The sequence below is a fragment of the Azolla caroliniana genome, unplaced genomic scaffold, assembly GCF_043228905.1.
Source record: "Azolla caroliniana isolate FFs.n. ecotype wild unplaced genomic scaffold, voAzoCaro1.0.p SCAF_21, whole genome shotgun sequence".
NCBI lineage: Eukaryota > Viridiplantae > Streptophyta > Polypodiopsida > Salviniales > Salviniaceae > Azolla > Azolla caroliniana.
In genome coordinates this window covers 4,992,217-5,010,796 of record NW_028230456.1, presented here as the reverse complement: position 1 = coordinate 5,010,796, position 18,580 = coordinate 4,992,217, and the positions used below count along the sequence as shown (strand labels likewise).

Here is an 18,580-nt window from a genome sequence, read left to right as displayed (position 1 = left end):
ACAGGAGAAGTACGTGACAAAGGTGCTTCACCGGTTCAACATGTCGGAAGCAAGACCGGTCGGGTCAACCCTACCGGCAAACTGCAAGTTGTCCAGCAAGCAAAGCCCCAAGACAAAGGCTGAGAAGGAGGACATGATGAAAGTACCATATGCCTCTGCCGTCGGAAGCTTGATGTACGCAATGGTGTGTACAAGACCGGACATAGGATATGCAGTTGGAGTGGTGAGCCGGTACATGAGCAATCCCGGCAAAGAGCACTGGAACGCGGTCAAGTGGATACTCCGATACCTGAAGGGCACAGCAAACGTGTGCCTCCGATTCGGCTCCGGTAAGCCCGAACTCGACGGCTTTACCGATTCGGATATGTCGGCTGATGCAGATACCAGCCAGTCCACATCAGGGTATGTGATGACGTATGCAGGTGGAGCTGTTTCGTGGCAGTCGAGGCTGCAGAAGACGGTTGCGTTGTCAACCACGGAGGCGGAGTACATGGCGGCTGTTGAAGCCGGCAAGGAAATAATATGGATGAAGGACTTCATTAGAGAGCTCGGTATCCGGCAAGAGGAGTACCGACTCTACTGTGACAGTCAGAGTGCCATCCACCTTGCGAAGAACGCGGCCTATCACTCCCGGACGAAGCACATCCAGCGAAGATATCACTGGATCCGGGAAAGGATAGAAGACCAGGAGTTCGTGCTGACGAAGATCCACACGGAAGAGAACGGGTCAGATATGCTGACCAAAGTACTCACACCCGACAAGCTGGGAGCGTGCCGGAAGAGAGTCGGATTGGAGAGACATCCCATGCCAAAGTGAAGGGGGAGTTTGTTGGGATTTCGGTCCCTCCGGATGGGATGTCCGGAGATGAATGACGGCAAGCCCGGTTGCGGTTACGGAACCGGATGATGAAGAGTACCCGGCATGAAGCCGGATGAAGAGTACCCGGATACGGATCCGGATGATGAAGACCCCGGTTACGGAGCCGGATGACGAATGTACCCGGAGAGAGATCCGGATGCGGGGACATATTTGTGAATATGTTTGCCAAGGGCCCTTGAGGCTATATTTGTAAATAGCCCGAAAGTCATATGTGTATAAGTATGACTTAGGGCAAACAGTTTTATGTTGTTGTTGCTCATTTTTTTCTGTTTTCCACTGAGAGGAAGCGAAGTGAGAGCAGCCGAGAGAGAGTGAGAGAGAAAGAGGAAGGAAGAGGTCGACGCCTCTGTGTAATACCGCCGCCTGTGGCGAGGACAGCGAGCTCAAGGTCGTCGCCTTGCAGCTCGCCATTGTACATTCCCCGCGTATAGTGATAGTTGGAGTCTTGCACTCCCGTGGTTTTTCCCATTTAGGGTTTTCCACGTAAAACATCCAGTGTACCCTTCTCTTTATTGTTTTCGTGCATTCTTGTATTTCCCGTTTTCTGTGAGTAGATCCTATTCCTCGGTTGTGGCCGAGCGCTGTCTTCAACAGTTATTAATGTCGATGTCGTTTGCAAGTAACCAACTCACCACAATGCTATACCAAGAGCTAGTGTCTCTAGACGCATGTAGGGATCGAGATGCCTCAAAGGCTCGACGAGATATCCTATCTTGTGGTTGGCTATGTATCCGATGAATAAAAACTACCACTTGAAACAATGCTTCTACTAACATCGGGGGCAGACTGAACTCTGCTCTCATAATGTCATGTGGTACTGTCGATTTGCTTCGAAGTTGACGTGATAACATCGTCACCAAAGGTTTCTCTAATTGCTTCCACATGAAAGATGGTAGACCTGGAGCCCATACTACTAATGCATACATGAGGGAAGGGGTCACTAATGAGTCGAAGAGCCATCCCTTAGTCCGTGGCTCTTGAAAGTATGCCTGGTGGCATTGTCTCTCTAAGAGTGAGAGGGATGCATACCCTCTCGTTAGCCTATCTTTGGTTGCTTGGGTCATCAAGAATTTACCTGAGCGAGCACTAAAAATAACTCCTAAGTATACATATGATCCAACTACCTCAACTAGTTTATGAGAGAGGATTAGGTGACATTTACTCCTAACTCGAGACGATGTTTGAAAGATAAGGACTTTAGTTTTCGCTAGATGCATTACCAGTCCTCGTTGTGTACAAAAGTCATCTAGGGTATTAAGATGCTTTTGTAGGTCGTGTTCTGACTCCAAGATCAAGACAATGTCGTCTGCGTAGAGTAAGAGACTAGCTTGCGTATCCCAATAGCTACTCCCGTACTAGCAATAAAATCAATGATCTCATCAATGTAGATCCCAAAAAGAGTCAGTGATAGGGGGCAACCCTGTTTTACACCAATGGTGCTAGTGAAACAATCGGATAGGCCACCTGGGCATCTTACGCACCTAGAGACTTGCTCATATAGGGCATAAATGGCCCAGATAATGTCATTTGGTATCTCCAAACTCTTAAGTCTATCAAACAACTTCTCCCTAGGAACTGTGAGAAAGGCTTGCAGAAGTCCACAAAACGACAATATAGTTTCTTCTTACGAGCCTTTGTCTGGTCAATTAAGCACCTAAGTGTGAAGATATGGTCAATAGTGGAGAAGGCTTGTCTAAAAGCCAGCTTGCTCAGGTGCGCGAAGACTTAAAGTTTCCATATAATCGCTAAGCTCCGCTTCCATTACCACACCATATAGTTTAGCAAGTATATGGCCTATCATAATGGTCCTATATGTATTTGGGTCCATTGGGTCCCCTCCTTTATGTATAGGGGCCACTGTGTTCATGGTCCATAGTGGTGGAAAACTTGAGGGTGAGGGCGCGGTTGAAGATTAGAGTGAGAAAGGGGGCTAGGCACTCTCCAACATATATGATGTGCTCAACTCGCAATCCTGTGTGGTCCATGTATTTCCTATGTTGTAATTTTTTTATGACCTTCGTGACCCTAGAGGTCGTGAAAAGTGTCCCCATGTTAGGTCGGGGTGTGGAAGGCATTGGGATGGGTGGTTGGTTCGGGACATGGTAGAGTCTCTCGATATATGTGTGCCAAATATTGGGATTCTCGATGGGTGTTTGTGGTTGCGGTTCTCGTAGTCTCTTCCATGCAAGGACGCAATCCCTACTCATGAGCATATGGTAGAGTTCCCAATATTGGGATGCTTTCCAAGCTCGTCTTTTACGACGTGTCATCTTGCGCATCTCTTTTTGAGCTTGTACTAAGGAAATAGTACCACTAAGTCGCGACACTTTAAGTTGTCTATACAACTCTCTACAATCCTCGTCATACCACTTGTTTTGTGGCATAGACCCTATTCTACTATGATTGGAGTGTTTCGTGTATGGGAAGCTACTAATTGCTGCTGAGTGAAGGGTGTGTGTGAGTTCTGTAGTGAGGTTCTCTAAAGGCAAGGAAGAATCAAAAGAGGAGAGATGGGCTTGAACATGTCGAGAGTAGATGTCAACGACCTCATGCGTGAAATGTGTTATGGTGTGATGGTTTGGTTGACTAGAGTTGGTGGCGTGGGAGGTGTCACATTTTAGCTCAAAGTATATGAAGCTATTGTCTGCACCAATAGGGCATGGGGCCACCCGGAAGGAGTTAACCATGTGGGTAGCTTCAGGGCGTCCTATTAGGTAATCAACTGTGCTTTCGCCTCCTCCATGTGGGAAACATGTGAGCGCTTCCAAGCCCGGCCACTTGGCTAAGCCATTATATATGATCATCTGGTGTCGGCTTCCAAGTTCAAGTAGATGATGGCCAAAGCTTGTGGCGTCCGCACCTTGGTCTTTTTTTGTACGCGTTATGTCTAAGTCTAAAGGGTCGACATTCACCGTGTCAAGGTTTCTATCCATCTGAAATATTGTGCATTATCGGGATTGGGTTCTCGCATTAAAATCTCCTACAAGGAAGACTTCCCCTTGAGAAGAATATCAGATTATGTCATCCGATAAAGGTTCGTATGGAGAAGACCCATGCAACGTTCCTTCATCCACTATACTCGCCTCTCCAGCCATATTATACTGAGATCCTTTCGGGGGGAAGTAACACACGATGATAAATATCGCCTGATCCTTGCTAGTGAGGACTTTCACCCACATAAAACGGGCTTTTGGGTCTTTCTTTAGTATTTCTATCCCATTATGTATCTCTCTCCAAAATAGTATCGCAACCCCTCCAGACCCTCTAGTAGTATGTCGACGTGAGGTTTGTCTAAAGACAAATTCCCAACAACAACCATCAACTCGTGGGAGTCCTCGATTTGGGCTCTGATGTGTTTCAACTAAAAAAAGTATGTCAAATACCTTCAAAATCTAGACGGCCAGGGTGTGTCCAAAATAGCATGATAGTATGAGCAAGTTCAATGCTAATTAAAAAGGAATATTTGTTTCTTGAGTACTTCTTGATGAACATGGGGGATAAGAAAGGGTGGGCCAAAACAAGATTGCAAAAGAACAATGACATTACCCCAAACTCATGCATGCATTGATTTTTATACTCCCATAAGTCAATAATTTTGTTTCATTTTCATATACTTAGGATGATATGCAACACTTGTATTGGAACCATTCTTTTCTTCTTTTTTTCCAAAAAAACACTACTTCATATTAGTTAGCAAACGAAGTACATCAAAGTTCAACCATATTCAACAAAACTCACACTTCTCCACACAAAACTAAATTAATCATAATCCCCACCCTGTCATTTACAACAAAAGTATCCATTCTAGCAAATCAAATGGCAAACATGGAAAAGAACAAATTTGATGGCAATAAAGATGATATAACCAAGACACTACCCTATTGTTACATGCAAGGGAGAACTAATACAAGTGGGGCAAAGCTTCACAAATTTTGGTGTTAATGTTCCATCGACAAATTGCCATAATGTACACTATGAGTCCAGACCTGAAGCAAGCTGGAATAGTGGTTATATGCTTGAGAATCAATGTAACCAATGCGATACCTGAAGAAATGGAGTGAGATTGATGTTATTCAATGGAGTGTTGCTTTATGGATTGGAAATGTGGGGTGGCACTATCTCATTTAGTGCATGTAATGAAATAGAGAAAATTCAAAATTTGTTTTTGAATAGAAAATTGGGACTTGAATCATCAACATCTAACATCCTTTCCTAGAAATGCTACTCTAAATAGGGGCTTGGTTCATACAGGTGCTAGCCATACACATATATAGTAAAAGTCAAGAATATGCCAAATCATAGATTCTCAATACAAGCTTAGAAGTTAGAATATAGGATGAAAGATACAAAATGCTAATAAGAGCAAAATCCTCTCGTTCATTGGTGCTTGACATTATGAAATTATTTAAAAGATGGGGAGTAAAAGATCTGTTAAAGTTCTTAGGTGATGTTATGAAGTATTTGATCATCGAGGATAGAAAACTAGATTCAGTAAGGATGAAGTGACAAGATGTTAGAATGTCAAATTTGGAATATTACATTGCAAATGTTAACCCTCAATGTTGGCCCCAAAACAAGGTAAAAATGCCAAAACGGGTTCAATTGCATCTTATTAACCCCATGGGCCTTGACTCTTGAAGAGTTTTAACACTTCTTTCTACTAGGTCACACAAGTTAAGTGTTGAGGTAGTATGAAGATATGCAATGTATGCAATGTAAACCTATTTGAGGATGAATATCACGTATTTCTCTCATGCTCAACAAATAAGGTAATTCCTGAGAAATATGATGGCTTGTTAGATGTGCATGTATCATACTTAAAGTCTCCACAATAATGGTGAGTACATGTGTGCGTGCCTTATTTCACATAAAGAGTTTTTATTATAGAGTAGTAACCCCTCATGAAGGAGTCACATACAAGATGATATGTTTATTTGGTTTCATAGGTGAAAATTGACCTCCTTGTGGATGACAAAAAAAATCTATTCTATTGGTAGTTTACACCGAGCATCAAAGTTATAAATTTAGAGAACCCAATTTGTCCCTCTCCATTGGCTTAATCCCTTCTCATAGGCCATATTCTCTCTCCATATATATAATATCTATATCTATATATAATATTCTCATTAGTTTAACTCTTTCACTAGATGTCAATGCAAAATGTAGTGGTTAATGCTTACATGTTAGTCCCATTGATACACTGCATTTTGGTCATGTTAAAAAAGCTAGATGTCCATTCATTTTCCATAACAATGGTAAATATATAAAGCCAACTAAATTCATTCACGGGATGTTAATGCAAAATGCAAAGGTTGAATGCATACCGTATGGACCTATTGATAGATCATATTTTGGTAATGTTAAAAAGTTATATGTCCATTTATTTCCTGTAAAAGCTGTAAAGCCAACTAAACTACTTCGCTAGATGTCGATGCTGAACACCCCAAGTTGAATGTATACCTTCTAGCCTTGTTGATAGAAAACATTTTGGTTACATTCAAAAAGCTATATGTCCATTTATTTTCGGTAAAGGTAGCAAAGATATAAAATTTAGACATGACAGTAAAAAAAAAGGTTGGTGATTGTATTACAATAATATGGATTCTTATAGCACATTAAACTCTTAAGGTGTTATAACACCAACTGGCATAAAGATAATTACTTTTGGGACAAGATGTTGCACAACTCAATTTCAAGCATAGCTAGATTAATTTTCCTTTCATCCTCCATTCTTGGTGTGGTACTTGTTGTTGTTCAATCCTTGCCATGGGCTAGGCTCTGCTCATGGATTGCAATTGGTCTCTCGTGGACATTAAAAAGATAATACATGCATCAACTTGCGAATATATAGTTAGTGGGAGACCATATGCATGCTAGAACACATCGACCTTCTTCCTTACTATAAGGTCGAAGTGTTAAGAGGATATCCAAGGACACCCATCTATTAGTTGAGGAGATCATGTGATAGAAAATTAAAGATGTAAGAAGAAAGGAACAAAGAGAAGCAAATTGTTGAGGATTGTAAGTCTCAAGATGGAATTTGAAATGTTGTCACACCGAGGGGCGTCCATTGTAGCCACCCTTCTTCTTGGGTTTCCCACATGTACTATGATGTATTCCCAAAAAATGTGGCCACCCCTCTTATTCATTATGGAGCATTCCTATTTTTCCATGTTCACATAAACGTCATGTTCGATAAACGAAAACCAACCTACCACTGATAGGCTTGCCTGAATTTGTGTATCATTATTTCCTTTCTTTATAGGTTGTGTGAACCTTCATCTCATCAAGTGGCAAATATGATTATGAAGCCAATTCATAAAGACTTTCAAAAACATTTAAGTTTCATAATTGTGCACTTGCACACTCACCGAAGGGTTGATGACAAGCAAGTTCACGAAGTCTTTATTTTATAAAGGATTTTCTTTTCTTTAAATCATACATTACGACGAGTGGAAAAGTACCAGGTTCAAAGAGAAGTTTTGATGAGAGAATAGTCTTTGAAGGTTTTTGTAAGGAGCTTTACATACAAAAAATATAGGTGGTTATAAATGTCAATGGTAATGTTTTGTAGTAAATTTTATCGACATATCAACACATGTCGCTAAAAAATTGTGCCTTGTGTACACGTTCTACTTGCATAATAAAGAGGTAAATGCTCATTGAACACCCATAATTGGTTATGGGCTTCAATCTTGGGAGAAGTAAGGATAGATAATGAGATGATCATTTTAGCAATAATCATACTCATTATAGAAACAATTACGAGAAAGCAAATATACAGGGTTAGTGAATGACATACATTACTCCCATTTGATGTTTACAAGCAATAGTTTACTCGAAGGGAAACATGGTCAAATTGCCTCAGATTTATTGCTTTTTACTGGAGGTTGGTTGTTTTTCCTTTCTCTTAAACTAAAAAAAGACAAGTTATGCGATTCATTATGTGGTTCTTGTTAGGGCTTGGATGTATTGTAAGGATGTGGATAAGATGTGTGATTTCTGTGGGTTAGAGATTGAGTCTCTTCATCATCTATTCTGGTCTTGTATGACAGCTAAATTGATTTGGAAAAGGTTTTTGCGTCTCTTGCATGAGGTATATGGTTCTAGAATATATAAATGGGGGACAGTGATGTGGGCTGATATTAAGGGTGGGCTACAAGATTATGAAAAAGAAAAGGTTAATTTTACACTACATATAAGAGGTCGATATGTTGAGGAAGTGTCGCCATGTATTTCTATTAATTCAGAACAGAATGTGGTGGTCTGGGAGACGATAAGCTCAATAATCTGATGGGCTTTGTGGAGTAATAGATGTCGAAGGATATTTCAGGAAATTCAATGAAATGTTGTGGATGTAGCCAAGGAGATTTGGTTAACTTTGGTGCATATATAGTTATACTGAAAGGAGAATATGATGCTATCAAGGGTGATTAAGATGTAGTTTTTCGAAAGCAAAGAGTTTTTTAAGAAGAGATGGGAAATTATGAACATCTTCTTCATGGTTAATGGTTATATATGTTGGAGGTATCAACTACCTCTTTGGGTATTTCCTGCACCGACATGAGGCATGTGGGCATGTACAATTGTGCTTGGCAATGCTTTGGGAGATATGTATGTCTGTTGCAGCCTAAGAGCAGTTGGAAAAAGATAAAAATCTATGTTGGAGTTGTTAAGATATCGGAAAGTGTCCATGTATCATGTAAATAGCTTTAGACATAATATAAACCATTATTGGGAAAAAAAGAAAAAGAAAAAAGAAGAGACAAGTTAAACAAACTCCAACATAAGAATGCACATTTGCTTATCATTTGTTTAGGATGGTTCGAGTGGCCCAATTAAATAAAGGATCGAAGCCTCCTCCGACATATTTTTACAATACAAGCATTAATGTGCTCGCAAGAGAGGGAAGGGCAAATAATGGGAACTTGGATACCTTATTCAAGAGCTTACTTAGCGAGCATTGGACGTGGCCGGCGAAACGTGGTGGAAAGAGCGAATCCTCGTGCATGTGGTCCCTAGCAACGGTAAACTGACGAACGCGTCGAGACTCGACACTTTGTATGCACTCACGAACTTGTGACATCAAAAGGCATGAAAAGTTTTGCTTTTGCTTTGTTTTCGTTTCCCCTCTTCGTTCTTTCAAAAACAATAGCCAAGGGTAGAAATCTATCTAGTGGTGGTGGTGGCGGTGGGGTGTCTTCATATTCATGGTTGAGCTCATTCTAGAGAATGATATTAATGGAAGTATTTCGGGATGCACCTCTGATGAAGCGGATACGCAAAAGCTTCCAGACACACTCTATTTAACTTGCCTATATGGGTTGCGGATTGTCGGACGCAAGGCGAGGCTTGGGGCGGGGCGACAAAGTCGCGTGCCAATGTCAGAACTTTGTCCGGACAAGGTGTGAACATGGCCAATAGGAACTTACCCGTCAAGGTAAGTCCTCCTAGGCCTAGCCCAACAAACAGAAACATCAGCTTCATCATCATCTTCTTCATCTTCATCATCTTCTTCTTCTCCTGCTTCCATTTTTCCTCTGTTTCTGATTCCTCCCTCATGTATGGTTCATGCAGGATTTGTACCCCAAAATCCCCATATATAACAATCTGTCAAAGATTTCCTTTCCTTTCCTCCCTTTCTTTCTAAGAGCTACGGAGCTTCCATGGCCTTCTCTCTGCTGCATCAGCAGGGTCAGAGGCAGAGGCAGAGGCAGAAACAGGGCAAGCAGATGTTAATAGGATCATCCTCTACCATGGATTACATTGGAATACAGAGGCTATTTAACCATGAACAGGGTGAGTTACATACATACATACATACATACATACATACATACATACATACATACCATGTATACAATACATAAATACCATGCATACCATGTATACAATACATTCATACCATGCATACCATGCATGCAATTCAATATACACATCGATTTATGTGTTTCTGATTGGCTCTAGTGCCCACTGGAGGACTGGATATCCTTCAGAACTATACCTCAAATGCTTCATACCCTGCGGTAGTGGTGGTGCCGCCTCCACTACCGAATGTGGCCGCAAAGAGCGGCAGCAGCAACAGGCCCCGGAAGCATAGAAGAATCAAAGACTCGACGACGGTGCCCGGCCATCTCCATCATCCTTTTCTTGGAATGGCCGGCTATGGCGGAGGTGTGGATTTGAATCAAATGTTCCCCTCATCCGGAGGAGGAGGAGGATTATTGCCGGCCGATCGCGATTTCCATGACGGCCCGAGCGGAGCAGCTGCTGCCACCAACGATTGGCCGATCAACAATAACAATGTGTCGACGGGGCTCCGCCTGGCTTTCGATCCCGAGGAGCCTTCATCTTCCATCACGAGTTCGAGACCCGATTCATCAGCCGCCACCGCCACTGCCCCCATGACCCTCCCTGATGAACTCCTCTCGGCCCACCTGTCTCGCCATCGAGACGACCTCGATTGCCTCCTACGCACTCAGGTAACTCTCAACCCCTCTCTCTTTCTTTCTTTCTTTCTTTTAGGGCACATTATATGCCTCCCCTTCCCAAGTTTCATCTGTTTTTCTTTCTCTTTGCTTGTTGCTGCTTCTGAGAGAGAAATTCTGCACAAAATTGTAATGTCTTAGGTTTTCTTGGTGTTTTTTTTCATTTTTCTCTTCTTTCGATTCATTCGATTGTCTTTGCTCTGGAAGCTATGGCTTTTCTTTGTCAATGGAAGTGGTATACATATTGAAAGAATCCTTTCTCTCTCTCTCTCTCACACACACTGTATACATGAATTAACTAACACGAGAGATAGTTCTTATATAGAGGATTCTAGATAAAATCTGACATACAGAGAGGGCTGAGAAGGTTCTAGATAATACATGGGGAGGGGGGAGAGGATTCTATATAAGAATTATCTATCTATTGTGTTATCTAAGATACAGAGAACTGAGAAGGTTCTAGATAATACATGGGGGGGAGCTAACATTTTTTCTTTTTGTTTCCGGATGCTTCTCGCCAGAGTGAGCAGCTATGCCAGGCACTCGGAGACAATGCGAGGCGGCACATGGAAGCAATGCTGGTAGCCGTGGAGAGGGGCATGGCGAGGCGCCTACAGGATGCGGAGGCTGAGCTGGCGTGCGCGGGGAGGAGGGCCGCGGAGCTCGAGGAGGCGGTCGGGCGGCTCGGGGCCGAGTGCCGGGCGTGGCAGAGCAAGGCCAGGAGCAGCGAGGCGCTCGTGTCCGTGCTCCGCACCGACCTCCACCGAGCCATGGCCATGGCGCAAAAGAGTAGAAGGCTCCATAGCCAAGCCATGATGGAAGAAGGGTGGGGGGAGAGCACCGCCCATCCCGAACCCGAACCCGAACCTGATCGGGATTGTGCCTCAGCATACACGGGCGAGAATTGTCCGCCGGCTCCACGGTCAAGGATGATGAGAAGGCCTCATCCCGCCTCGGTTGCCCGGCCTTGTAAGGGCTGCGAATCCAACCACGAGGCCTCGGTTGTCCTCCTCCCTTGCCTCCACCTCTGCCTCTGCACCTCTTGTAAAGACGGCTTCCGCCAATGCCCGATATGCAACTCCTCCAAGACTGGCGCCATCGAAGTATACTTGGATTAACATCTTTTTTCCTCGTCTCGGGTCTCGGGTCTCGGGTCTCCTGTCTCCTGTCTCGGATCTTAGTCTCCTCGGCCAATCCCGTAGCCGGGCTGTGTATTGGCTTCGGATCTGATCACATTGCGCAACATTGATACAACCATCCATTCTTGTCGGTCTTTTTGGCTGTTCAATATGGCGGAACAGAACATCTGGCTTTTGCTGGCTGGCAGCAGATCTCTTTCGATCTAATCAGATAATCCAAAGGTAGGTATGACCACCCGATTCCTTCCTTCCGATTATCGTTGCAAAAGAAGTAAGATGCTTTTGGGAGCCGATCGATCGATCCGATCCGATCTGATCCGATACCCCGGGTGTCTATATTTGCCGGTTGTGATTGGTCGATCGATACCATCGAGACTTGAAGTTCAATGAAGCCTACAAAGTTTTGTTACCCAAGTGAAACGTGCCATGCTTTTGGGTTCACACCGAGTGTGAAAAGGGTGGGAAGCTTTGCCCAAGAGAGAAGCTCTTAGTGTCGGGTTGTAAGCCGGAATCGTAGCGGGAGATTTTTTGCATCGACCAATCTCCGATTGTTCGCACAACTAGGAACAAAAAACCTTTGAATTCTTTGCCCAACATATCACACATCTATACGCACGTGTGGATCACAGACAAATCTTCTTGTTTCTATACCTTCCACATACATACATACATACATACATATATATATATACTCATCTGTGGTGCTTAACACACTGAATCATTATAATGGGCTTGAAACCAAATGCTTCAATTTTAGGTTTGCCCATGCATGATGAACACCTATTGTGAAATTCAAGCTACTCTACTTGAAATTCAAACATAAACCGATGGTGAAAATATAAGCGTTTCCAATATTGAAATTTTGCCTACTAAATATGAATACATTGCAACATATGGAATCAACATGAAACCAATTGAGCTCACATTTGACATGTTTCAGATTGAACATCATCACATCATTCTTCGCTTGATTTTATTTTATTACTTCGATAACAAATGGGGAGAAAATCGTGTCTGTGAAACATGTCTTGGACCACAAGTTGTAGGAATAAAAGCATGAGCTTAATTAGAAGAATTTCTTAGACTTTAGCCATAGGACTACACGTGATCATGTTGTACAACATAGTTATGGGGGTTTCATTGGAAGATTTGGTAATGAGCATACACGGGCGTGTAATGAAATAGGTGCAAGTTTTAAAGATTCATGAAACCGCACTATTTGTAGATGGAAAGTCGCAAATGTATAGAATGTAGGGACCATCCATATATAAGGTGTTTTATAAAGGCTAATATCATAATATTATATTTTGACTACTTCAAGCTTGTAGGAGGAGATACTTTTGATTGCACCTTCGTAATGTCAACCTTTCTTGTAATGATTCAATGAATGGCAAACATTGAGAATATAACTTGTATTGCATTCAATTATTAGCAGCAATTCCTCGGCAAGATCCCTTCTTTTAATAACAAATGTGGAAGTGAAGATGTCAAGTGCCTTCTAAAGAGGCATTACATTGGATATTACTTTAAAGCTTACTATTAGTAAACATGTCGTAATCGAAGTTTCAATACTTGTATTTCATACCAAACGCAAAGATTGCACGCAATGTCACGGATCCAAATCACAAGTACCAATCATTCTTTGCATTGCAAAACTATGTCTATATGAAAAATGTATTGGTTGGTAACACATGTTTGTGTTGATATTGACACAAGGAGAAATCTCTGATCTTTTGCTTTTGAAAGCGCATATATATGCACTACAGAGAACACAAATTATTGTTTCTATGATTTCCTCTAACAAAAGGTTGCCGCGAATATCATTCCAAATACACCCAATAAAGTGTGTAGGGTGTCCCGTAAATCACACGATTAGTGCATGAAAGGTTTACATTACATACCGCAAAAGAATCATATTCATGGTGTTGCAAGATGCCACATTATGGACAATGGTAAATTTCATTCTTTTGATGTAATTTATTTGGCCGGAATAATGTATTAAATCATGGGCTTGAGAAGATGCTCTTTTTTTGTTTGTGGTCTTGAAGAGTTTCCATTTTCGCATTCTTGGCTTGACATGACCTTCTTGCAATGATGCCGTTATTATAGATGCACTACCTCATAGTAATACAAAAAAGACAAGTCATATTAAAATATAATGGGCCATTCCGGTAAAATATTAATTTTATATCTATGTTGGCATAGAAGAAAATTCTTTATTGTTGTGATTATGAATTTGTAATCTACTCTTATAACAATGTATGGTTGTAAGTTATCCCAAACTCTTTAAATTAATCTAAATGTACTTTAAGGCCTGAATGTGAGTACCAAATGCACCCATGATTGTCGTGTTCATGACAACTTTCAATTAGCTATGTTTTGAATTTTATCTCTATTGAAATAGATCAAAGACAGCCACTTCTTAAATCATGCTTGCAAACGTTTGTCATCTATATTAAAGGGAGGATGTGGAGTGCTAGGACCTATAAAGTGGCCTTACTATGTACTTCAGACATGTGAGAATCACTCGTCTTTATATGTTGAACCATTCACATTTGCTTATCGATTGGGATTTGTCCCAAGGCTTGCAAATCTTGAGAAATTGCGAATGAAATCATGATAAATGCCTTTGGGACATGTGAGTTTATGATAGTTCAGCATCACGTGTTTCAAAGGTGCCGCCAACATTTTCAATTGAGAAGTTTGAATAGGTTATGAACATGCTCACAATAAGCTCTTTTTAAAAAAACAAATAATCCAATGGGTAAATTCGGATGAAATGTAATAGAACCACCCTCCTCTCGAAAAATATTTGTTTTTGTATGTGGAAAATGATAACTTAATATGCAAGTATACAAGTTATCACAAAGCTTTAGTTCATACTCTATTCTGAAGAAATTATCAAGGGAAATGATGAGCACCACGATGTGTCACTTGGACATAAACATGTTCTCGATTTCAAGGTTGATTAAATGTGTATTGCTAGGACAATTGAAACATTCAATTTAAAAGAGCAAACAAACATTTGGCGTCTCTAAAAAGCCATTTACATTGACAGACATGCTATGAAATGCTTTTCATGAAGCTCAATGCCCTCTCCATAATTAAACATTTCACTCGTTATCACCTTACTTGAATGCTTCCTCCCCCCCCCCCCCAAAAGCCCTACTAACAATGTTTTCAAGAACAATAGCTGCACACACCCATTCCACAACAATAAGATGTCTTGGATGCTTTGAAGCTCAACTTATACAAATAGAAAGACATAATTTTCATTCGGAAACCAAAAGCAATTAATTACATGAGACATGGCTTAAACGTGGGAAAAATAATTTGTGTATGCCATTTCGACTCTTTTAATTGTTGGATTTGGTGAGTCAAAAAAGAATGACATTGACATTGACTTATGAAATTTGATGCGGTAAACAAAAGGATGTACTAGTCTCATGACTTGTCTTTAGTGCGGCTACAATATCTCTTTGTTTAGTAAGTTATGGCTTTGATGTGGTGCACAAAAAGGGTTCTTCTCACTACATTTGTATAACTTATGTCATGAAGTTTGGATGACATTCAGTAAGTTCAAATGTCTTGCTTCAAGTGGGCTTACAGAATCAACCACGATCAATCAATAACTTTGATGAAATAAATGTTGTGAAAAGAGAGGGGCAAGAAAGGGATGAAAGAAACTACATGAAAGTATGTAATGAGTTGCAGTCGAGGAGTAGGTATAGAACATGGTGCATGTTCATGGGTTGGATATCTTTCTTGTATTTTAATGAGATCCAACAGCGAAAAGTAGTTGGAAGTTATTGGGAAAACAATCATGATAATCATAATGAAACTTTTGATGGGCAAGTTTTGAACATGTTGACAAATCTTGTCTGATTGCCTTACGCATTCCAAGAAAAATCATCAAAATAAGTAAGGAAGAAATATGAATCATCATCCATCTTTCAATCGATTTTGTCAGCCACTTAATTTGCATCTTATATTATTCAATTGGATTCAATGACGAGTCACGACACTCTTGTCATGGTGTTTTTGGAAGGTTGTGGGCACAACATATATAATCAACCAACGCCAAAGAAGGGGTCTATTCAAATTTGGAATGTGTACATCCAAATATGATGCCCATGTATGCAACTATATTTGTTTTTGAGTGGAAAGTAGGATTTTGTTGTCTCTGTTACCAAAGTAAATTCATGCATGCAAAGAGTGTAAGTGTGGTGAGAAGTGTGTACACATTTTGAAGAAAACAAGTGTATGGGGCTAGAGACCTACTTAAAGTCATATCCAAACTTCAAGGGTCCAAACTCTCGCGGTTTTGCTCTACCATTTGCACATTGCACATGGTCACAGAAGTATTTAAACACGTAGCTTTGTTTCAATACATTTTGCCACATTTGTTTAAAAAAAGAAGAAAGGCATTGGCATCAAATAACGATGAACAAGGGACTATACGATATATTTTAGTGTTCACATATAGGAAAAAGGTTGATTGGACATTAACAATAGAGTAAGTCTACATGCAACAAATGAGATCAAACCAATGAAAGAATACACTTCCTGTACAACAACAAATATGAGCTAAAAATAAACTGAAGGTGAGGATTAGTCCTTAATGAGATGATTGAGACTAATCCTAACAATAGTTGTGGAATTTATCAATTGTCTTTCATGTGCACAACATTTAATAGCAGTAAAAGTGTCCAAGTCATGCGATTTTGCCAATTGTTATACCTCATTTGGCCATCCTTTCATACTTGTGGATGATTAATTATTCTTTCAACACCATATCAAGGCATTTCAAGATATCTAAGCACAAACGTTCTTCTCCTAAAGAGAATTGTGTTAGATCCACACAGTTATGTGTTTTTATTAGCAATGTCTTTCAAAGAAATCACTTATTGGTAAGTTTTGGCAAATGAGCTTTTCTTGAGTGGATAGTTCCAAGCCACAAGGGCAAGGTGGTTAGTGACAAATGTGAAATATGAGGATCTCTTGTGCAATCTAGAGGGTGAGAGAGAGTTGCTTTTTCAAAAGAAAATTTCAAGCATTTAAAGTTTTTAGAATCCAAAAAACTAATAAATGATCACTATGGTTTGTCTCTTTGGATTTGGATATGCCAAATGTTATGAATGATCTAGAATGGTATACTCTTAAAATGGGATGTGTAACACTCTAGTAAAAAATATTGCACAAATATGGTCATTGACACTTCACTTAAATGAAGACATGAGTAAAGTTTGAATAGAAATAGATATTGGGTTGTACAAAATCTTGAGGACAAATCTTCTTGCACGCTCCAAAGTGTCTGAGAAAAGATGGTAACTTATAAATGGAAGTAGCAAATACAAACACCAGAGAAAAGGAGCCAACCACAAGGAAAAGAAAAAGTTCATTTCATATTGTCTGCTTGGTTAATCCAAGTCATTTCATATTGTCTGCTTGGTTAATAATAATGACACAAGTTAATCCAAGTCATTAAATCTTAATAGAGTGTAGCCCATTAAATCTTAATATAGTGTAGACCGTTAAATCCTAATACAACATAGGTCATCAAATCCTAATACAACATAGGTCGTCAAATCCTAATAATGAGGATCCAAGTGGAATATTGATAAATGTCATCATCACCACATTGACTACTAGGTTGTGAGGGTTTCCTCAAGGATGTCTTCTATTCATATATCTGTTCATTGGAAAGAGCCACCAAAAGGTTAGACTATATTAGCTAGAGAAGTTTTTGTTTATACTCTTATCAGTGTCATTCTCATTACAATGTAGGTCTTTAACCTCTATTATGGCATAAGTGGTTAAAACTTGACACAAAGCATAATTATGAAAGGGAAAAGATACTATTTACCCTTCAGACTAGGGAAGACAAGTTAAGGACATACCATATTCAAGCTCAAATCGGTTGAATGTGGATGCCACAGTATGGGCTATGATATCATCGTGGTTCTGTGGAATATTTGGATAGATCGATGCAAAAATGTGTTTAAGCAAATGAAGCAAAATCCTATTCATTGTGTGAAGGAAATTTGGTTGATGCTTATTTCAATTTTAAAAGGTCAATATCACTCCGTCACTAGTAATGAAGATACCATTTTTCTGAAACAACAATCCTTTAAATGCAAGTGGAAGGATTTGTTCGTCTTTGTGGAGAGAAATGACAAAATGGTTTGACAATATGTACCCCCTCGATGGTTGTTTCCTCCATAGGTGGTGTTTGGTTTCAATTATGACATAGTGGGGGATATACCTTTTCTCTGTTATTTTACCCTCCACTAGATTGTATCATTATATGCTTTGTATACGCTTATTGGATTGGTAATGGAAAATGTGGTGTAGTTTTGTTAAAATAAAATAAAAAACCCTGACACAAAGCAGGTCACTAAATCCTAATGCAATAAAAATTGTTGAATACTCCTAATAAAGTGTAGGTCGTTAACTCCTAATTACAATAGAGTGGTTCAATCAATCCTAATATAACAAAGGTTGTTCAATCCTAGTAATGTTGGTCATTAAATCCTAGTACAATGTGGGCCGATTAACCTTATGGCATGTTTAAGTTAAACAAAGTAGTGTTAGGTGTTATATGTTGAGTGCAAGGTTGTTGAAATTGGTCACCTTTTTTCTATGGTGGTATCAAGTTATTTGGATTGTTTTTACTGGTTGATAATGATCATATGTATATTACATAATGCTTATAGAGTCGTGAACTGGGAGAAATAATCATATTTGTCTTTGAAGTGTTGGCAAGAAAGTGTGATGAGCCTCATTATTGTACTTTTCCGACTTTTGTGATGATTAATCCTCTGTGGAATATATTTTGGTAATGAATGGAAAGGGGAATATCATATCAAGGTCTTCCGTTTTCCCAAAGTCTTGACAATAATATGACATTCTTGAACAATTTTGATGGCCTCATCATCTTACTTTTGATTTCATTCGTCATCTCTTCTTGCAAATGCGATCAGGAATTTATGATGGATGTTATTTCTATCATACATGTTGAAATTGCATAAATAAAATATTAAATGTATATTGGAGATATGGCTATAAACACG

At 40.0% G+C, this 18,580-nt stretch overlaps 1 protein-coding gene across 1 annotated transcript; it reads left to right on the top strand.

Annotated features, from left to right (window-relative positions):
* Positions 1-9,304: 9,304 nt before the first annotated feature.
* Positions 9,305-14,127, top strand: LOC147850459 (uncharacterized). The gene is made up of 4 exons (XM_087336789.1): positions 9,305-9,679; positions 9,848-10,362; positions 10,890-11,324; positions 13,912-14,127. Exons 1-4 carry the CDS (start codon positions 9,547-9,549, stop codon positions 14,125-14,127), a joined length of 1,299 nt encoding a protein of 432 aa, XP_087192915.1. The 5' UTR covers positions 9,305-9,546.
* The last annotated feature ends 4,453 nt before the right edge of the window (positions 14,128-18,580 follow it).